Source organism: Tauraco erythrolophus, chromosome 5, assembly GCF_009769465.1.
Source record: "Tauraco erythrolophus isolate bTauEry1 chromosome 5, bTauEry1.pri, whole genome shotgun sequence".
Taxonomy (NCBI): Eukaryota; Metazoa; Chordata; class Aves; order Musophagiformes; family Musophagidae; genus Tauraco; species Tauraco erythrolophus.
The window spans coordinates 5,442,601-5,465,068 of NC_141469.1; the positions used below are offsets into that span (position 1 = coordinate 5,442,601).

At 40.4% G+C, this 22,468-nt stretch overlaps 1 protein-coding gene across 1 annotated transcript; it reads left to right on the plus strand.

The window, feature by feature from the left end:
- Window positions 1–1,610: 1,610 nt before the first annotated feature.
- On the plus strand, window positions 1,611–21,155 carry METTL14 (methyltransferase 14, N6-adenosine-methyltransferase non-catalytic subunit). Its single transcript, XM_086612217.1, has 11 exons — window positions 1,611–1,676; window positions 1,967–2,055; window positions 2,776–2,863; window positions 7,687–7,767; window positions 8,168–8,255; window positions 10,731–10,821; window positions 12,431–12,572; window positions 14,995–15,087; window positions 16,505–16,621; window positions 19,297–19,507; window positions 20,275–21,155. The coding sequence occupies exons 1-11, from the start codon at window positions 1,611–1,613 to the stop codon at window positions 20,586–20,588; spliced, it is 1,380 nt and encodes a 459-aa protein (XP_086468343.1). The 3' UTR covers window positions 20,589–21,155.
- Window positions 21,156–22,468: the final 1,313 nt, after the last annotated feature.

Genomic DNA, 22,468 nt, shown 5'->3' on the forward strand with positions numbered 1-22,468 from the left:
TGGCAATGAAATTTGATCTAGATGAAGAGTGAAATTGCAGCACATGCCTGTCAGATGATCCAGAGCATATGGTGGTATGTTTAAGAAGGCTCTACTTTGGCCGTACGTTGGCTTACTAAGGACAAGCAGTACTGGCCTAGTGAAAACGCCAGCGTCAGTGGTCAAACCCAAACCTTCAGATTGGATTATGGTACCGTGTACGTGCATGTGGAGCTCTTGACTCCAGACCAGCAGAATTTGGCCTGATACTTAACAGAAAAAAAAATGGCCACAGACTGCATAAGCTCAGGGAGCCAAAACCACAGCAATACCCAGAGAAGACGAACAGCAAGGAGCGTTCTGCAAAAATACAGACTTTTTGTTTTGAGACAGTGTATGTACACAGCACAACGTCTTTCATAGCTACTACTGTTTGTAAAGATTAGCTCGACTTAGCAACCAGTTCTAAAAACGGAGCGCAGGCTCACACAAACTTCACCATATCACATCCGGGAGGAAGTGATTTTGTTACTGTGCAGGGACTTCTGCTGTATTCATTACAGCCAACAATATCAAAGCAGCATGCGGTAGTATGAGAGAGATAGCATTTCTTTTTCCATAACATTTCCATGGATAGGACAGTATAACTAGTAATGTATTCCTAAGGAGATAAAAAAAATCACTTCTTGGTGGTGTAAGTTCTTAACTTTTAGTATCTCAATCATTTTTCTAGGATGTTCTATCACTGAGAAATGTGAGTAGCTGGAAGGTTTGTTTCTTTCTGCTTTAGTCTGCACCGCTCAAATTTCCTTCTCTTCACACGTCTTCCTCAGTTTTAAGCCTGACCTGCATAATGTCGTTGACATGTATATCATATATATTGCAGGGGAAAAAAAAAAACAACAAACCAACCAAAAACAGTAGCAGCTTGCATCACAAAAGTGTGATGGTATCTGGCACTGAGATACCAGCAGAGGACCACCGTGCTCCATATGACGGAGCTGGATGTGACTTCAGCTCTTGTCCACATCTTTGGGTCTGACAATTACAGGAAAAATTTCAGGAGAGCAAACTTTAGCATTAGTTACAACTGCTGAGATAATTCGTAATGTTTCTTGATTCTTTTGTTGAGCTCCCTTGTGTGAGATGCCCGGAGCTGAAGTTTATTGCGCAGCGTTTGAATCCCGACTGCGGGCCTGCCTTCCAACCTTCCATCCTGCCGCAGGTGAGCAGCTGTCGGAACGGAAGCCAGCGCGCAACACGAACGGCGCCCGTTCAAGGACAGACAATTAAATACGCGAGGGCGCAAGGCAGGGAGCGGGAAAGAGGGGGAAAAAAATCAGATGAAAAATGCTTTGAAGATTTTGCGAAACTCCCTTAAAGCGGCGCGTTTTACGCGATCGGAACGATGTCTGCAAACCGGGGCCGCTCCGTGTTGACCCCGGCGCGCTCGCCCCTCCGCCGCCGCTGCCTCTCGCCCGCCGCGGGGCGATCCCGCCGCTCCCGCCGGCCTCCGGTTCCGGCGCGTCACGCGGCCGCCGCAGCCGCCCCGTTGGAAGAGGGGCCGGAAGTGACGCAGCGGCGGGAGCGCGGCGGAGCGGAGCGGGGCGGCGGGCGCGGGCCGCGCGGCGATGAACAGCCGCCTGCAGGAGATCCGGGAGCGGCAGAAGCTGCGGCGGCAGCTCCTGGCTCAGCAGGTAGCGGGCGGGGGCGGCGGGACCGTCCCCCGCCGGGCCGGGCCGGGCCGGGCCCCCCGTGCGCCCCGCCCGCTCCCCGCGGGGAGGGCGCGCCGGTTCCGCGCCGGGCTCGGGGGGCTTTGCGGTCGCCGTTCGCCGGCGAGGGCGAGAGGGCGGCTCTGCCGCTGGTCCCGGGCGCTCGGCGGGTGGGCGGCGGGAGAAGCGGTCGGTGCCGGGGGCGGCCGGGCCGGGCTGGCGGGGGGTGCCGTCGGCGGTGACTTCGGGTGCCGTTTGTGTCGCCCGTTGTTCAGCTGGGAGCCGAGAGCGCGGACAGTATCGGCGCCGTGCTGAACAGCAAGGATGAGCAGCGGGAGATCGCGGAAACGAGAGAAACGTGCCGGTCAGTGTCAGCGTGCGCTTCCCGTCGGAAAACCGGGGGGGAGGGGGAGGGAATAGTAACACAAGCCTCTGAAGTAGGATGAGCTTGCGCTCCAAAAACAGAAATAAAATCTTCCCATTTATTTAAAAACGTATAGTTCAGTGGCAGAAAATGCTTTGATTACTCCAATCTGAACTTTGGGTGAGGTGAGTGGGGCTTAGTCACTCACTTCTAATAGCGGTTTGGAAATCAAGGCTAACTTCCACTTCCTATGTTAAAAAGTGCCTGTGGAGCACAGCTGAGGTGTGGATTTAGAGTATGTCATCTGCTTTTATGCTTCTGCTAAGAGCAGTTACAGGGCAGTTCAGTTCGAAAGTTCTTACAGAACAATAGACATGTCTGGGACAGAGTAGCAGCTAGGGGTTGTTGATTCTCACGTGTCACAGTGATTTGCTTGTGTGAGCAGGCTTGACTTCGTAGCTGCACTGCTTTGATTCAAATAAGCTGTAAGTTTCAGAATAGAAAGATGAGGAAGCGAGCCATCTGTTGTCAGGAGTCCTGTCCTTAAGGAGTTGTGCTGATCTCAAATATACTGAGAGGGGAACAACTTCTTGCATACAAAAGTTTCAAAATAATTTCAAACTTGTGAAAGAAACACGTAGATTGTCAGAGATTTCCAAAATTTTCTTTCTGGAGAGAGAAACTGTTTTATATGAGGATTTTTTTTCTGCGTCTTTGTAGGGCTGCTTATGATACTTCTGCACCAAATGCAAAACGCAAATACCCAGATGAGGGAGAAGCCGATGAGGAAGAGATTGAAGAATATAAGGTAATAAAAAAGGAAAAAGTTACTTTTTTTCTGGTCCTCATGTGTCTCTGATGGATTTATAAACTATGTGTGCGTGCATATAAATAAAAATAAATGCGGTATGTATAGATACTTTAAAACATATGTCCCTTGGTGGCATCTCCCTTGATGTCTTGCACTACAGAGATCTAAGAGAGGGGGCATAGACACTTGGTGGTTCTCTTCAGGCATGGCTTTGGTGCAATGAGCTGTGTTTGGAGCCTTAGTTTAGTGCTGCTCCTAGGAGGTGGTAGCTTAGGTGATAGTGCCCACAGGGAATGGCAGTGTGCCATGGCTGGCTGTCCTCTGTGGAAAGAAACTATAAGATGTGTGCACGCTTGAGTACAAAAAAAAAAAAATTGACCAGAATTCCTTTGTGTCAGAAGAAAAGGCTGCATTTAGCAAGAAGCGCAGGCCATTGGATGAGATACTGGGAGGCCAAGAGTGTCTTCCAGCCTGCCTGTTAAATGCAAAGGAATGTAGTTATGGATGAATGGAAGAAATAAGGGATTCTAAAGAAATGGAAGTAAGAGGCTTGGTTTGGCATATGCTTTAAGTATCCAAAATATCCATGGAAGGTTCAGTTTAAAAAAGCAAAACAAAACATCTCGGTGGTCACTGAGGAATGAGTGGTTCTCAAACTCTCATGCCCTTTTTCAAATGCTCATCCAAGAACGTTGTCCAAGATGAGTAGTGGAGAAAGGAGGTTAAACAAAGGCACAGTTTATTGTGCAGCTGTCCTTCTGATTTGCTTTGTGATCTTGTTGCAGCATATATCCTCCCTCTCTCTTTTTCCTTTGTCCTAATACCCTTGCTTCTGTGGTTAAGTAAAATCAAGGTCAGTGCATTTATGAAATAATGCAGTGCAAGCTGTTCTCTTGGATGCCTAAAAATAGGAATTTTTGAAATATGAGGCCTTGGTAGTATTAGGTTTGTGTACAGGTTTATAAATCTTTCAGTAATAATGTCTATTTTCCTTCTGTCTTACTAAAACAAGAAGTTAATGTGGGGTAGGACATTTTTTGATGACTAATTTTTAAAGTCTGTCTGTAAGTGGACAGACATTCTTTTTAACATGCTCGGTGTTAGTCTGTTCATTGAACCAGTTAAGTCACCATCTCCAAGAAGGGATTTACAGAGTGCGTGCACTGTGTGAAGTGGGGTTTTTATGTTCACGTTAGTGATCAACTCCTATCAATTTATTTTGCACCTTCACCGTGTATGTGGTTAAACAACAATTTTTTTTTTCCGTGAAATGTGTGTGGATAAGTCATTTCAGTTGGCAAAACATACAAATCTTATCATTAACGTTTTCTTCATTAGCCTGGAGAAGCCTTACCCTGAGGTGGGCTGTAACCACTTGCAAGAGGCCAGACTCTTGCTATGTTGTTGAAATTGAAGAATATTTTAATAATACTAGCTCTGGCCAACTTCAGCCGAGCAAATTAATAAATTTTAAGAAACTCAAAACCCCCAAGTAGAACATCTCTAGTGGAGTCATCAGCTGTTTTCTGCATACATTGCTAATTCCCTGTTGGCAAGAAGATATGAACTTAGTAAAATCCCATCTGTATTTATGTAACTTTTTCGTTAGTACTTTGAGCCTGTTTAAATTGAGTCTTGTAACCTGAACTGATACATAAGATTTAGATCCTTATGGTATCAAGCCCTGTTGGATTGTGTTTAATACTCCATAGACAAAAGTAATAATAGACTTAACTATTAGTGTTACAGACAAATATTGCAAGTTTGTCATTTTTGGGGGAAAATTAGAGGTAAGTATTTCCAATGTAAAGTGATTGCTCTGTCTCTAAAACCGTGACTTGCAGTGTTGGGTTCTACGTGATGGTATCGGTTAATCCTTCAGAAGCAGATTAAAATTTTTGTGCCCTGGCTTCAAACCTGGTGGAAATCAATGTGTCCTCCACTGCTCTAGCTGTGTAATTGCTGGTGAAGGCGGGTTACTGTGAAGATACGACATCGTTGTTGTTGTGATGCAGTGTGATGGTGCAAGGCCTGCAGGGGTACAGCGTGTGGGTGTGGGCATGAAACCTTTTAACAAATCTAGTTGCATGCTTTAGAGGATTCCTGTCAGTTTCTGTGTTCCAAATGAAAAATGAGCGAGCTGATGACACCTAAGTGCCTTACGCTGATGTTTTGAGAGAAGGCTGAACAGAGACACTGACTTTTTCATTATATGAGGGAAGTGTGAGAGTAGTTTTTGAGATGAAAGATGAAGTGCGTTAATCTTCTCAGCCATTAAGGAACATCTGACGCGAAAACAGGCGATGTTGTGGGTTTTTTTGAATTTTGGAGCTTTGTGGAGGTTTTTTTTTTATGTCGGAGGTGTTTTTTAAGAAGTGTAAATTTATAATGATGGTTCTTAATATGCATCAGGGTGATATGAAAAGAAAGGGCAGCAAGGCTGCTTGTTAAGCTTCCCACTGGCAGCTTGACTTCTGTCTTGCAGCCTGACTGTATTGCAAACCATAAGGGATGGAGATACGGGAAGAGATGCATTATCGGCAAAAATGAATAACGGATATTTTTAAGTCAGAATGTTGAATTGTGGCTCTAAAGAACTTATATAATATTCTTGGTTTTGTGGAACTGTAACAGTTGTGCTAGGGTTAGTCAAGCTCTGTGGTCTGCCTTTGGAAGTGACAAATAATGGGACTAGACTGCCTGCTGCCACTCCAGGCTTTTCATCGCCTTCCGGGAGCTGTGATTGTTGCTCCACCTCTCCCCTTCCCCGGATGAATTTACTCAGTTGTTTGAACCTGTATAAATGTCTGGTATCAACAGTGTTTTGTGGCAAAGAATTCTGGAGTTTTAACTTTGTATGAAGTATAAAAATACCTGTGGTTCAAATTTGCTGTCTGCCAGCCTAATTTGAAACAGCCCCGTTTTACTTTGTTTCTGCAAGCAGTGGCCTGTGAGCTTGAAATGGTTCCATGCCAGTGTTCCAGAGGCTGAAAAAATCTTGCTTGGTTGAATCATGATAGTTGCTCAATGTGTCTGTAGTCATTTGAAAAAACTACGTGCTTGAATATTGTGAGTAGTTTTTGTTTCCCTAACTCAACAACAGTATACCAGATTTGGAAAACAAGGATGATCAATGTACAAGAACCAGCATCCTGTATTATTGTTAATTTCATTCATTCTGTCTCTGCTTTGACTGTGTCCTTTTCCCTTGGAAAGTTGTTGGTGTGGGCTTTTTGTTTGTGGCCACAGGAGTCTTTTTTTTTTTTTTTTAAATAAATTACTTATGAAGGCATAAAGAGAACTGGGATGACTCAGAAGTAGGTATCTAACAAGTGCTTATCACCAGAAGGCTAAGATTTAGAGGAAGAGGGAAGAGGGAAAACAGGTGTAAGCTTATGATGGCATAAGCAGTTTTTTGTAAAACTCAAGCTTTCAGCTTTTTTGTGCCTGAATAACTCTTGCTGCTGCTTGTCTGCAGTTCTTTCCTTTTCCTTGTAAACACTGTTCTTCTTTCCAATAGTAATCTTTCTCTCTTTGGTCTGGTTAAACAAACAGAAAAAGACTGTATTTCTGGAAGTTCTTCACCTGAATAATGAAGAGGGAGAATCTGTGACCTGTTATCACAGCAGACGTTTCAGAAGTTGGTTCAAAACTCCCATTTGGAAAGAACACAAATCAAAATAGGGAGAACACTTAATTTTTTTGTTCTGCATTCAGGCAGCTTATGTAGCACAGGATAAATGCAGCAGTAGTAATAGCCTCTTCTCTGCATCGTTTGACTTAAGATCTGTGTTTGGAGAGAGAAGTTGAGTTCTTTTCTCAGAAGTCTGATTCTCCATCTTTCCTTTTATTTCAGTATGTTAAAATGTCTTTTTTTTTAATATTTCAGCCTTGAGACTACTTTTCTCCTCACATGAAGCACTATATAAGTGATTAAGATTTCTGTTGTAATCAGTAACGTATGAAAGAGCATATGCATCCTAGTAAAATATGGTAGATGGTATTATTTAGTGGTTCTTTGGTTTGATTTATATATTATATATACTGGGTTGTCTCAGGATCAATGGGAAAACACAAAGTGACGTGAAGAAGGGAGTCTCTTTTTTGTTTCTATTCTCTCTTAGTTCTATATTGGATGTTCAGAGTATGTCAGTGGGACAGATCTTTGAATTCCAGAAACCTGAGAATGAACAGTTGGTGACAAACTAACGGAGGGAAAAAAAATGTAATACAATCGTGTTTTCTGTAAATTTTGAGACAGGAAAATGGGAATTCTAAACTTATGTTTAAGGACGGTCCAAATGAAATACTGGCTTTGTACCATGTGCTTTTTCTACTAAGTGTGGACTTCAAAAGATTTACGTAGAGGAGATGGTTTCAGCTGCTCAGGTTGGGACATAACAGATGGTTGAGTGGATACAAATGTTTAAAGGTTCTACTACAGAAGAACTTCCAACAAAGTATATCACTTGCTTTAGTCAAAAAAATGAGATTTTTTTTGAACAAAAATTATAAGTTCTGCACCTTGTAAAGCACTGCCTACACTGTCAGGGTCTAGAAATGAAGGGTTTCTTATTTTATTATTTCAGAGGCCTTTCCTGGTAACACTCTCCTCATTAATGAGAGAGAGGCAGACCTTTTTCAGAATAGGTAATTTAATTTTTTCCCCCTCCAAAACTGGAGTTGGAACTGTTCATGATCTGCTGGTTTAGGAGCCTTCAGTTTGTAGACAGACCAATTCTTTCCTGAAGAAGTAGAATCATAGTGAGGAGAGAAACAGCATGATCTTGCGTGCTTGTAATATCTGCTTTATTTCCAAGGATGAAGTAGAGCTGCAGCAAGATGAAGAGAACCTGCCCTATGAAGAAGAGATTTACAAAGATTCCAGTACCTTTCTAAAGGTGAGCTGCTTTTGCAATTAGAGGTCTAGTCAAAGCTGGTGTAGTTGCGTTAAAACTATTTCTGCAATTGATGGTATTTGAAATACAGCTTTAAAAGATGAAATAATTGACTGGAATTCACAAGTAAAGAAGTTTCCTGTGAAAGATATGACTGTAAATAGTGTTTACCTTGATCTGACTAAAGATCTGGGTGAACTTAAAATGAGCGTTAGGAATGGTGGGCCTGATTTGGAACTAAAAATAAAAACACTGTGATGGTCTTGACTGGTGTAGCTTATAAAGGCATGTTGAAAAGAAAAAAAAAAGTGTTACTTTATCATTTATCAGACTGAATACATATAGTGTGTGTATGTCCAGTTATCTCCCTATTGCTGTCACTGAATTCCCTTTTGTTCTCCAGGGTACTCAGAGCTTAAATCCACACAACGATTACTGCCAACACTTTGTGGATACAGGGCACAGACCCCAGAACTTCATCAGAGATGTTGGTATGTCACAGTCAGTAACTGAAGATAACTCATTTTATTCCATAGCACTTTTTTCTTCCTCTTTTTAATTCCTTACAGTTACTGGGAAATGTAGATACACATATATCTTCATAGTTTTATCTCTCTGTATGCATAGACATCAATACATAAATTTATATGAACTATTTTATTTTTAAGCAGTTAGGAGGTGATTATTACCAAGGCTCTTCTTACACTTGGTTTGTTTGAAAGTATTTAACCAGGAAGATTTTTTTCAAAACTAAGCTCTTTTGGTTCCAGAAAGTTGATGAGTCTAGTGAGCAGATCTTGAAATGTTTGGAAGTCTGAATAACTGACTTACAGTTCAACTGTTTCCTGGACTGTATAGCCTGGAGGAATGCATGTAGCGTGTAAAGTATGGAAAATACTTAAATTGAAGTCGGTAAGCAGTATGGATAATATTTACCAGATGAATTATGTAACTGCTGACAGCTCATTAGAAGGCCCAACATATTACTGGGTTTAGAGGAGGCTATTTTTTAAGTTTACGTTCGTTCAGCCATCTACACTTGTTCTTGAAATCTTACGTTCTTAGGCCTGAATTCAAGCTTTCTAAAACTAAGGTATTGTTTGGTCCTGTTTCCCAGAGTGGGTGCCTGGTAGTTATTTGGGTTTTTTTAAAAAGCAGGGCACCTCCCTCTGCAGTTTTCTGCAACAATTCACTGTATTTTACCAAGTTTAAGATTGTCAAGGCAAGTGTGTTGTGTTTCTAGATGCCAGCCCAAAGAGGTTTTGTTTGCCTGTTGAGGCAGTTAGTTTGTTTCTTCTGTGTTTTGTAAATGCTTCTGTGAAACACATCTGGATGTTTAGTACGAAAAACAGGCTGGTTTGACTCAGTTACATCTTTATCCAAGAAGCATCTGGGCTTCACACTTAGGTACTTAAAAACACTGCTCTTTGAGTGCGAAGAAATAGTAGTCCATGTTATCAGCTCTGCCTGCTGCATAAACAATTGGGAAGGGACAGGAAATATTGTTAAATTTGAGTTAATATGGCAATGAAGATGTCACTAGCATTTAGTCTAGACCCTTTATTAGAGATGAGATATGTCAAGTTGCATATTCGTTAGCACGCGTTTTCGACACAGTGATCAAAACTCTGCTTAGGTGCTTCTTTGTAATTGGGCATGACTACACAAAGCTGTAGGGCAGTAGTGGTTCCAGAACAACCAGTTGTATCTTTTTGATGTTGCTGTTGGAAGAGAGGGAGAGACCTGTGGAGTTTTATTTGTTTGTTGGTTGGTTTGTTTATTTTAAAAACAACTGAAGTCATCTGGATTGAAAATTCTTTTACATCTCTTGCTTAGCTGCTGATAACTGGCTTCCGTTTCTGCTAGTCAGGACTGATTGACTTGCACTGGCTGGAAGCAAACAGTGTCAAAATCAGAGCACAGTGATGTTTATAAGATGTTAGGTATTTAAGGAAAAGAATGAAAATAACTTTTGGATATTTTATGCACATGTAATAAGGGATAATAAGGTTAGATGCTAAGAACTTTGCTTTTCCCAGTGCAACGCTAGGGTTGGGAGTTCAGAAGTTTGAATTAAAATAAGGAGAGAGATGGGGATTGTGGTTTTTTTTCTCCCCATGGATTAGGGCCATTTAAAGTTGTAAACTTAAATGAATGTGGAGCTTTGTAAATAGCTCCTACTAAAGTTACTGATACTGCTTGGGAGACGGGAACAGTACCTTTTTGTTTTGTGCTGAGCCTACTGCTAGCAATAACAAAAACATACTGTCTCTACTTACTTTTTTGAAGGGGGAATATAACATACTAGAAAAGTTTGCTTGCTTTCTTTTTTTCTTTTTTTAAAATGTTTTCAGCAGAAAACCTAATTAGAGTTCTCCCTCTTGCATTCTGTGCACATGAAAGCTTTTAAAATTAACATCATAAAGCTTAGTCCAGGAACCCAATAAATAAATACAGATGTATTCAAATCTTCGGGACTGACACCGGAGCACCAAATCTCAATGTAAGGGTTGCCCAAGGGAACTAGCCACAGCCCAGTTGCCGCCTTAGAAGCAGTCTTCAATGGTTAAATAAGACTATTCGGTAAATGAATGTTAATTAGATCTTAATATAAACTTATGGATAGGAGGAACAACAAATTTCTCTCATCATTCTGACACTTTTCATTTAAATGAAAGATTCCTTCTGATAAAAGGAGTCGTGAACTCCTGATCACTATATTGCTCTAGGGTACATTAGAAGCACAGACACTACGTTCAGTAACAGATGTAATTAACTGGGTGCAGGCAGGAGGCTTTTGTGAAGTACTGAACTAAAAAACGGCTTTGAAAGGTTGGTTTTGTTCTAACAAAAATTAAAATGAGGCAAGTATTAACATTTGGACCTATTCAGAATACTGGATAATGCTTAACTGATATAGATTTACTCTCTAAGTAGTTGTTAACTTCATGTTTTCTTCTTCTTAGGCTTAGCAGATAGGTTTGAAGAATATCCCAAACTTAGAGAGCTCATCAGATTGAAGGATGAGCTGATATCTAAATCTAACACTCCTCCCATGTAAGTGTTCTTGTGGAAAATGCCTTTCTTCTCCAGACCTGTTTGAAGTTAGCTGTCTGCTTTGCAAATCTCTATCTTTAGCACCTGCTCAGAATTTACATTTTCTATTTCTGTTCGTATATACAAATTAATCAATTGAAACTTCAGAAGAATAAAATCAATTTGGTTTTGTTAGCTTAATCTATATGTTTAATATAGTGTATAAACTAGATTTTCTTTCCAGTGTGTGTTTATTTATAGTATCTAAAGCTTTGGTTTTTAAGACAGACCTGTCAACTGATTGGGCTGCAGGCTTTAATTTGGGAACTAAAAGAACTTCATATGGTCGCGAATCTCATGGCATTGTGCAGTTTACAATAGCAAGAAAGGCTTTAAAAACTTGGCCTCTTAGTATAACCTTAGTTGTTCTTGTAACAGCTGTTTTTGTATAACCTTCAGCTGTTATCTTACTATCCATTAATCAGATATTACTTTGTAGTTTGAGACCAAAAAAGTTTAGGCTGGCTCCAAGTGATTTGTCCTATTAAGTGGGAACTACCTCTGAGGTTTTGCTGAATGTTGGACGCAGTGTAAGTGTGCAGCATGTAACTCCCAGGAATTTGAACCTGTCTGAGTGTGAACCTCATGCTTTTAATATACTGTAGTCCTAATCTGTACCAAGTAAAATAGCGTTATTTTGTGGTAATCACATGAAAAACTCTGAAGTAGTTGCCTGAACAACTGAGATACAAACTGCAAAACTAAACTTGCTATTTTTAAGTTAGACGTGTTTTGGAATTCTTAGTCTTAAAGCACGAAAGGGGAAAACGTGGTAATCAAATGCTGCCTTCTGGTAACACCAAATACACTTTTGGTGGTGCTATTATTCCACTTACAGAATAATAATATCCTCCAGACACTTTCTTAGGAAGGGGGAGGTGGTAGTCTGCTAATCAGCTTTTTCAGGTTAGAGGTGTTGAGGGGAGGGCAGTGTAATTTTTTTGATAGTGAAACAGCAGGGACTGGTGAGCTGGTGTGAAGGGCAGTTGTAAGAGTGCATTTTAGTGTGTATTTAATAAAAATCAATGTGTGAGGGAATTATGCTTTTGTTATAGAGAACAAGAAATACATTTCTACTATACGAAAGGTAACTGTGTTGCCAGTATTCAAAATCTTTTGAACATAACATGTAATAAGTGGCAATTCTAAAAATATGCCACTTTGCTGAAGAGAAGCCAGACAGAAGTCTGTTAGCCAGGCAGTGAGTGTTTGCTTCTTAAATGTTGATGTTTCTCCTATATAGTCCGTGGATGTACAGAAAGTTCAGTGATTCTGTGCCAGATAGTGCTGTACAGTCCGTGTGGGCATCTCTTTCCTTTTTGCTACATTAGAATCCTAAAAACTGTTTATTGAGGGAAAGACTACTTATAAAAAATCTAATGCAACAGCATCCCGACTAGGTTAAGTAAGGATGCATTATTCATCTCCTCTGGATTTAGTGCATTTGAGCTACATGAACTACACAGGGGACCCTGCTCTGAGCTGGCTACACAGAAGTGCTGTGTGGAGTACAGTTTGCAAACCACCGTTACGTCTTGTCCGAGCAATCTGTCATCTTCCGTCTAAACAGGTACTTACAAGCAGACTTGGAAGCTTTTGATATTAGGGAACTGAAGTCCAAGTTTGATGTGATTCTTCTGGAACCACCACTGGAAGAATACTACCGAGAGACTGGCATTACTGCCAATGAAAAATGCTGGACCTGGGATGATGTAAGTATTTTTCTTGCTCTGAAGAGGATTTTGTACATGTATTTAAGCAAATAGTTTGAGGATTTAGTTTGGTATCAAAATGTTTGAGAGATGTGTTTTAAGGAAAAATAGGGCATGTTTTTTTGGTGTGTTTTTTGAATAGAAGTTTAGAGTCTTATAAAAGCTGGGTTTTATATTATATACGTGCCTACACTATTTGTGGTAAAAGACTTGTTGGTGGGTTTTTTTTAGGAGTTTAATGAATTAAATACACCTTTTTGTTCTCCCTGAGCCTGGTTGAAAACTTAATTTTAATGATAGTGAGTTTCTCCCTAAATTCCATGACTCTCTGTTGTGGTTTTTTTTTGCTGTTGAAATTCAGAATATCCGCTGTAAATATTTCCTTGTTTATTGAAATTCTCAAAGAGGTTTTTAAGGTATGCTTTTTAATACGCTTAGTATTAGATCTTCTAGTCAAGAGAGTAGATGAGTATGCTTCACTGACATACCTCCTTTCTCCAAAGTATTGATTGGACAGGAAATTTTAACAGTCAAACCAATTGTAATCCCCAGAAGCCTAACAAAACAGATAAGCCTTACTGGTGGAATTTTTTTTCTTGAATTTTTCTATTCCCTTACTGTTTACTCATGTCAAAGGCTTTTTTTGAAGCCATGTTGATTGCTGACCCCTTTTTGGGAACAAGGAGAAATCTTAACGTGCAAGATGTGAACTTTTTCGAGATCACTCAGTGCTCTTGTTTAATTGTGCTCTAGTAAACATTTAGGGAATTGAGTTAGAAAGGACTTGAAAATCTTTTCTCTATAGTAATGCATGTAGATGCCTGTAAAGAAGGAAACACTCAAGGTGTAATAATAAGTAGTAACTCCATTCTGTATCTTTGCCTTTTCAATAAAGTCAGCTCTGGAAAAGGAAAGTGAGGGCTGTAGGCTATGAAGTGGTGGATGTTATCAAGCATAACAATTTGATGACACAAAGCCTACTGAGAAGTTGCCCTGTCCTTCAAGATTGAACTGGAGAATTCCTGAATTTGGCCATTGAATAAAAAACTCGTAATACTAATGTCAATTAGCGATAAATTGGCTATACTCTTATGTATCTACGCTTCACTAATTTAAACAAAATAACAAACCCACAAAAAAAACAACAAACAATCCCACTCTCACAACAAAACAAACAATCTGTAGTAGAGGGAATAGCTGATTGAAAATATGTTTGCATAACCGTGTCAGAAATTCTTAGGTTCAGGCATATGGATGGGAATATCCAACCAATAAATACTTATTATTTAGAGACCCTATTTGAAAGGTATGCAGGACTGTGTCTGCATTAGCAGCAAATTTGGCATAATATGAGTGAATCAGTAGATTGAAGCAGTCGTGGCTGAGATTTCCGTATCTGTGTTCTGTGTGGTTTTGAGGAGGGGGGATGGTGGTGTCACTTTAAACTGGACTTAGTTTGTCCTTAGGCTGAAAACTGCACAGGAGTAACTTCAGAAGTGAATCAGTCCGACTAAAAGATCATGAGAACAAAATAAAATTCAATCCAACTTTGAGGAATGAATTAGAAAACAAAGGCATTCATGCCTGTGTTGAAACTAGGTAACTACGTGTTAAGGAATAGGTGGCTTCTGTGTTAGCCAGTCTGTTGCATCAGGCAAAAATGGTGCCTGGCAGCATTCCTCAGGGAAAAAAAACTGTTGGAGGCAGGAGTCATCCTCTTAATTGGGAGTTACAGCCTCTTAGAATGGCTTGTACTGCGTTATTTTGCTCCACAATGGCACTGAATGAAGCTTGATTTGATGTGTGAGCAAGTTACAGATGAATCTCTTCAACTTGTGATGAGTAACAGATGCTTGGCATCGGAAGTTTTTTCATCCTGAATGTTACTCATTTGTCATTGTCAAACCACTGTCTTGATAAATTCTTGCTTCTTTTCCTGAAAGTGAAAATGGAGGAAATGTCTTTCCTATGTAGTAATAGGAATTAAGCTGTTTTTTTTTTTTTACAATGTGTCTTCACAAGCTACACATAAGTAACTCCAGGGCTGAAGAGAAACAGAGCACTATTGCTCTTCTTGCTACCAGTGGAATGATAAAATGAAGCAGAAGTTTAGGGGGGAAAAATCATGTGGGTTGCGTTACTCTCTTAAGTCTAGAGTTTTCTATACAGCTAGAATTTCTGACAAAAAGAATAATTAAGTTGCTCAACAGCTGTGTTGAAAATATGCACTTGGGTACTGATAAGGGAACTTTTACAACACACTTTGTGGAAAACAATTTTAAGAGAATGGCCATGCATGGTATACAGACGCGTTTAGTATGCTTCCTGAGATTTTTGTGATAATACTGCGACACAAAACGTTCTTCCTGTTGTAACTGGTGATTTATATTTACTTCATAAACATTTTAATTACTATTATTAGATCATGAAATTGGAAATTGAAGAAATTGCAGCCCCAAGGTCATTTGTGTTTCTGTGGTGCGGTTCAGGCGAGGGTCTGGATCTTGGCCGAGTGGTAAGATGATGTTTTAATTCAATTTATCAGGGGCAGGCTTAAGAGTTTATTTTTATTGTTGGCTTTTTCTCTATAGAATTCTTAACTGTAACTGCTGAGAGATGTTTTGTTACTGTGGTAGAGGATATATAACTTTAAGTGGATTAAATAAACTTAAGTGTATCTGGCATTAACTGTTTAGATACTGTTATTTTCCAGATGAGTTGTTGTGACTGTGGGGAAGCATAATTCTATAGGGTCTAGAAAGCTGTACTGCTGTCTTGTTTTTGATGTATACATGTTGCCATAGGAGTACGTTACCATGTTGAGTGCATTCACATATTTTTCAGTTTTAACAGAAATCTTAGTAAGTTTTCTGCCAGAAATATTCATGCTAGTAGAAAGATGCTTCTGTTTCATAAAGTGAGATAAAATGGTGTGTATAGCACTGCTTGTTCAGAAAACACCTAGTTTAAGTAGGTTTACTCTTAGTGAGCTCTATGAAGTTTTACTTCTCTGTAAGATCTTGGAGTTTGAGTAGTGTTTCTGTACGCAGGGGTAGCACTGCTTGTGTTGAGGATGGTGATGTAAGAATTTGCAGTTGACTCTTGCTGTGGTGAAACATTCTTTGCTTAGTTTGAGCAGTGGTTTTTAATAAAACAATGTGGCATTTGTTAAAGGACAATACGTGGTTACTAATCTGTTTATCTGCTTTTTATTCTGAGGTTGGTTAAAGTAGCTATTTCTGATAGTTTGATTTTGGTCATAGACATATTCATAGTAACTGGACAATTCTTGAACACAGCAATAGCCAAATGAGCTTGAGTCCTTAATGCCCAGTGTCCTCCCTTTCCAAGACTACATTTACAGGAGTTAAGGATTAAAAAGTCATGTAAGGTGGGTTTTTTTGGTGTTTGGGATTTTTTGGTAGGTTTTTTTGGTTGGTTTATTGTGTTGGGGTTATTTTTACAGATACAGGAAAAGCCACGAAACGGTAGCAAAGGCTTTTGGCTATTTGTCTTCTCGTTTATAAAATTTTACACTGATGTGGAAAACGACTGAGAGTACAGGCATTAGTGGAGACAGGGCCAAGGCAGCTGATCACTATGTTCATTAAATTTAAGTGTCACTAGGTAAAAAAAAGTTACATAGGGGTCTATGTAGTGGTTAGATACTTAAAAAAAAAAAAAGTGATACATAGACAAGTGGATGTGCACATAAGCCTCTTCTTATTATATTTTTTTGTGATATTGTAGTACAGTCATGCCAGTAAACTACTACTACTACGTATTTCATTCATCTGTGACAAATTTCCAGCTATGTTTTAAGAAAAGTCAAGTACCTATATGAGTGTTCAGTTTAGGTTACTTGAGTTTTTGGTGTGGTATGAACTGTTTATCTGTCTATAACATTTAGTTTATCTGTCTGTAACATTTAGTGTCTACGCAAATGGGGTTACAGAAGATGTGAGGACATTTGTTGGATTAAAACGAATAAGAACAATCCTGGAAAGACCAAAACTCTAGACCCTAAGGCTGTTTTCCAAAGAACCAAGGTAAGGATTTGACTCAATTTCACCTCTGTTCCCATCCTGTCTCTTCATGCTAATGAAACACCCGGTGCTCCGCAGCAGTTGGTGACGTGCTTTCAGGAAAGCAGACATGAAGACTTCAGAGTTCTGTTCTGCAGAGTACAGTGTATGGCAATAACATACTTCTGTCCCCTTCTTGACTTTAGTCAGTGTGAGGTACAGAAGTTTCGTCTACGTTTAACACTGCTTGGTAAATTGCTGCTGTAGTCCTCTAAATGTGACACTCATCTGAGCCTTGTTGAAATGCGGGTGGCTGAGGGGGGTTTGTACATTGATGGAACAAGAACGAAATCCTGAAAGGGAAGATGGAAACTGAGTAGAAAATGTTACTGTGTGTTGCAATGTTTTTGATTCCTGGTTTTTTATCAGTTATAGGTGAATGGTAAATAAGCAGTTAGTCTATTGCAATACCTTTTGTGTAAAACACAAGCTCCTTTCCAGATTAGAGGAGAAAACTTGCTGGCAGAGGGACACCTTTTAAATGGAACTAAACTTAGCAGTAGAATTTGACAAAACTTAAATGTCAAAAGAAATCTTTAAAATTGTAGATTGTAAATAGATGTAGTCGTAAAAAATAACTCTGTAAGACTGGCTCATGGTTCTGAGTACACACATGCAGATGTGTGCCCAGAGCTTGAACCAGATAGAGGAGTGTTAGGGGCCATAGCTCAGTCAGCCTCCTGACTTCCTGGAGATGACTGGAATGCACAGGTGACAGAATCCATCAGTTTGTTTTAAATTGAACAGTTTCTTAGGGATGTGTTGTGAAGGACAGGTATTGAAGAAAGTGCAGAGGAAAAAAAAAAGTATTCTGATTTAAGAGACTCAGATGTATGGTATTCAAAAATTTAGACAAATCGGTTTTAATAATACCAATTAATTGGTAATAATACCAATAAATTGGTAATAATAATACCAATTAATAATTTAATAAGTAGATAACTTAATAAAGTGAAGTGTCATTAACCTCAGGACTCATTCCACATTCATTAATCATTGATCATAGTATTAAACATCCTCATCTCTGTCTCAGATTTGCCATTTTTTCAGAGTATAAACTTCCCTTTAAGATACCTGGAATCTTTCTTCGACTTGCATTAACATTAATCTGAAATCTGTTTGAAAGTGTGTTGTATCACTTGTAAATATTTATAAAATTATTGTATGTTTATTGCATATAGTGTTGCAAATATGCACAGTTGGCTCATGAAGGAGAGGTTAAAGCTAACACAGGAGGATTTGAGGGGGACTTCATGTCTTTGTTTAACAGAGGAGAATAGTTTCTGTTATCAGAGAATTTCTCTGTTTATTGACCAGAGGTTGGGCTGAGGTCACTATTTATGATAAGCACTGAAAGTTGAGCTGGTGTCTTCTGCCCAAATAAAGAGTGTGTTGTGCAAGATGTGTTTACCACTGACGACAACAGCAAATGCTGCTCTGCTACGTTTAGTTTAGGCGTCTCTGTAGGTGGACGCTTTATGCTGTGCCACCTGCTCCAGAATCTAAGATACTAATGAATGACATCGCATGTGTTAAGAAAATAAAGTGTTTTGGATAGTTCTTCTAAAGACTAGATTTATGAGGCTGTGCTTGGTGGGTAATTGGCTTAGCAGTATTCTGCATTTTTATTTAGTAAAATAGAAGGTTTGAAAACCCTGTAGCTTGGGTGCAGTCGATCAACTGCATAGATCTGATAGGTCACTTATTCCACCTTTCATCCTTGTTCACTAACTCTTAAAACCCTTGCCAAAAATCTGAAAATGAGTGCATGCTCTTGTCTGCAGCTTTTTTTAGAGCCATCTGGTGGCACTTTGTGAAGCAGTGTTTTATGATACTGGGAAAACAGCTTGTCTGAGCTTAATATGCCCAGAAACAGAACTCTGAAATGAATATATAGAGCCCTCTTTTCATCCTGTACCAATAGTGGTGATTTCTCCTTCATAGATTCTACGTACTGATCACTTAAATCGATCTAGAATGTTTCAGAGGAGAGAAAAGCAGTGCATGTTACTGTTAAAGAACATTTTTAATGCCAATGGGGTAGACTGAGAGTGTGTTGATAGTTTGATAGTGGTTTTAGTTTTTTGATGCAGTGATGTCTTCTAGAAAGGAATCTGAGGGTGAAGGCTACTTTTGTAAGGGAGGTACAGTATGAAAAAGTATGTCTTATTTTCACCGACTGGCTGTTTTATTACTGAGAAGTTCGAAGATTATTTGTATGAATAAAATTAGGGTCAGAATGCTGATGCAAGCATTAACCATAATTAGTAACTATTCCCTTACTCTTGCCATCACCTTGTACTGTCTTTCCTTGTGGTGACTTCTCAGCCTTTCCAACGTACAGGTCTAACTTTGCTGTGACTGAAGAAGTCCAAATATCTCAGCCTCTAGGTGGGTTTTACCACTTTGTAGTGTACCCCATCAAGCCAGATGACTTAAACTTTGTTTTCAGAAGGCTCTTTTGGTAGCTCCAGCTTGTTCTGTTCTTCTACTTCAGGCTTCAGACTTTCCTCTGTAGAAGAGCAGGGTCTGCTCTGCCTAGAATTGCCGTTTCTCTGTTGTGCTTGAAGCAGGGATGTCTGTGCTGTAGCAGAACGTGTGGCATGTGACAGGGACTGTTCTGTGCTCTGTGTGTGCAGGAGCACTGCCTCATGGGCATCAAGGGAACTGTGCGTCGCAGTACAGATGGTGACTTCATCCATGCTAATGTTGATATTGACCTCATCATCACAGAAGAGCCTGAAATCGGCAACATAGAAAAACCTGTAGAGATTTTTCACATCATTGAGCATTTCTGCCTCGGACGACGACGTCTTCATCTTTTTGGAAGGGACAGTACGATTCGACCAGGTAACTGTGACGTTGATTTTTGTCAAATAGTTCAATTGTAATTTACTTTAGTAACCTTCTTCCATCATCTGGGACCACTCGATGGGTTCTGTTGGAAGCTGAGACAATAACGATTAATATAATAGAGATTAATAGTTGGATGATAAAGGAGAAATGGATACAAGTCCATCCATGGCCTGGATTGCTGCATGTAAATCCTAAGACTTATGATCCGAAAATATGTTGCGTATTCTTTTGTTGCAATTGGAATAGGATGTATGGCAGTACAGGCTGCAAGCAGTAAGTTACCTAAATAAATTTCAGGGTGGTGTTTCTCTCCTGCTCGTGTGACTACGGCGTAGTGATTTTTGACCATTGCTGTTCTTTGACTGGCTTTTGGCTTGAATTTTAATGATGGTGTCAGTCGTAATTCTGTTGGGGGGTGTGTGTGGAAGGGGGCTGTTTCGTTTTGCAGAAGGACATTGTTCAGGTATTGCTTCAGTGCTGTTGTAGGTGAATTCTTGTATGTTGATGTTGCACAGGTTCATGTTGGTGTAATTCAGCTTCTGTATTTTTTTATATTTGGTGCTTACCCTGGCAATGCATTGCACACTTTACATCCTATACTCATCACAGAGCCCCAGAGTGCTCTGTGAAGTGTGAAAACCTAACCTCTTTCTCTCTTTTTATATTCCTTTTTAATGTTTTTTTAACTAGGAAAAAGGCAATAATGGCCTTGAAACATGAAGTTTATTCTTGCTTTTGTTGACTCTGGTTTTGCTCCTTAGGTTGGCTGACTGTAGGACCCACCCTCACGAACAGCAATTTCAATGCAGAAACATATTCTTCCTACTTCACAGCTCCGAATTCCCACCTGACCGGCTGTACGGAAGAGATTGAGAGACTCCGGCCCAAGTCACCACCACCCAAGTCCAAGTCTGACCGGGGCGGTGGTGCTCCAAGGGGAGGAGGAAGAGGAGGGACTTCAGCAGGCCGAGGAGAAAGGGGCAGAGAGAGGAACAGAACTAACTTTCGGGGAGAGAGGGGTGGCTTCCGAGGGGGACGCGGAGGTACCCATCGAGGCGGCTTCCCCACCCGCTGATGACTGTTTGGTGATTACTTCTTCCCTCGGTCCTATGCCTCATCTCCAAACCTTTTCCTTAGTCTTGTTTTTGCCGAAGTTCCTAATTCTGGGGGCTCAAGCTAAATGACTTTTTAAATTGTTTTTGGTGGGAGCAGTTACAGACAGTCTGCCTTCCCGTGACCGGCGTGGCACATCACCTCACCTGGCAGGCAGGGTCCTGCACCTGGCAGCACCCAACTCGGCCTCCTGACAGCTGCTGTTGGTCAAAGCAGAGGGCACAGTCTCTTCAAACCATGGATAGGATTGAAGATAAGACACTTGCGCTTCCCTTAGGAAACTTGCAAGTTTATCAAGTGTCGTTTTCTCCAAAACACGGATTCCTCTTCCTTCTTTGGAGGCTCAGGTTTGGACTGGTGTGGGTTAATATGATGGAGTGGGCGTGAAATGCAGTTCTGAATTGCATGGCCACAGCAGACTGAACTCTCTTACTCATGGAAGAAAAAGCGCTGTGTCTATATTGACACTTATTTTAACTTCTCTGAAACCAAGGAGCAAGTTGAATAAATAGCATTCTATTTTTTCTTATTTGGTTTAAATTTCCCAAATTATTCCTGGGAAGAGGAAACAAGTTTGTTTTTCAATTGTGGCGTATGTGCACTCACTTTTCATGTCTGTGGTGGGGAGAGTGGTAATTCTGCGCAGTCGTGTGTTGTGCTTCGTGGAAAGCAAGAAGTTGTGCGTTTATATGCAGTTCAGGTGCATCCGGAACTTCTACACGGGTCTGGATTGCTTCTCGAGTAGGGATTTTCACCCGGCGTCTGTTCATAATAGCCTTGTTCTTTGGGAGGGAAAACCAGTTTTTCTGCAGAGCAATTGCAGTGAAGGCAGGAGAAGGACCTCGTTGGAGGTCGCCCTGGAAATGTGAGGCGATGTGGTGAGTGCTTCCTGAAAATCATCACCTGGGTAATGAGGGCGCAGGAATCCAGCTGAGTGGTTTCCTTTGTCCGTGAAGGGTCCGTGCTTTGGGAATACTGTCGGTGATCAGTTCCAGAGCACGGTGTGAAAAGAAGGCGATTCACTTTGGGACGTACAGTATTTGGTTTTAGCAAAACCCCACCGCTGAACTTCTTGGTCAGTGCTTGGTAGGCTGAACAAACCTGACTGTCGAAATCTCCAAGTCTTTGGTGTTGAAAACTGGCTTTTAAGGCTCGTGATGTTTCTCTGTTGAAGCCTGGCTTTTAAATAACTGTTCTGTAAAGTAGTGGATTATTAAAATTGTTTATCAAAGCTAATGTTGAAATATTTCTCGTAATATTTTGTGGGTTTGTTCTCGTTGAGGTTTTGGAATGGCCGAGTTTTCCTGTGGTTTCCTTCCCTGCTGCTGTAAAAGAGCAGGCAGTAACTGTTCTTTTGGCGCACGCTTAGCACGTTTTCAGGCTCTGTGCTTACCAAGGGGCTGCTGAAGTGCAGTGAGACTCACCTCGTGTTCAGGGTTTGTTTCTCCCTGTGTTACGTTCGCACACCTGAAGAGTGGCTGGATTTGGAGGAGAGAGTGGTTTAAGGGCAGTGCTTGTTTGACTGTCAGCGAAGTCTGCCAGAGACTACTTGGGGCAGCACCTGATGGGCATTATATGCCACAGGAAGAAAACTTTTTCTTGGTTTTGGCCCTAATCGTATTGTTACTCAAAAAGTAAATACTGCAGACGCTCAACCTTAGGAAGGTTGCTTTTGTGCTAGTGAGAAATCTTTTTTCTTTTTTTTTTCTCAATTAGTAGTAAATGTTAATTCCCATTTCCCCTTTTTAATTGTTATGTCCATAGACTACTGTTAACACAGGATATCAGGCAACACTGAAGAGGAGACTCCAAAGTAACTGACTGACTTGTGCATCTGTATCG

What these genes read in the sequence shown, in the direction of transcription:
- METTL14 (XM_086612217.1), top strand. Translation starts at nt 1,611, where the DNA reads ATGAACAGCCGCCTGCAGGAGATCCGGGAGCGGCAGAAGCTGCGGCGG. An exon ending in ATTCCAGTACCTTTCTAAAG is followed by an intron (nt 7,768 to 8,167) that starts GTGAGCTGCTTT and finishes TTTGTTCTCCAG; the next exon opens with GGTACTCAGAGCTTAAATCC. An exon ending in CTGTTTTCCAAAGAACCAAG is followed by an intron (nt 16,622 to 19,296) that starts GTAAGGATTTGA and finishes CTGTGTGTGCAG; the next exon opens with GAGCACTGCCTCATGGGCAT.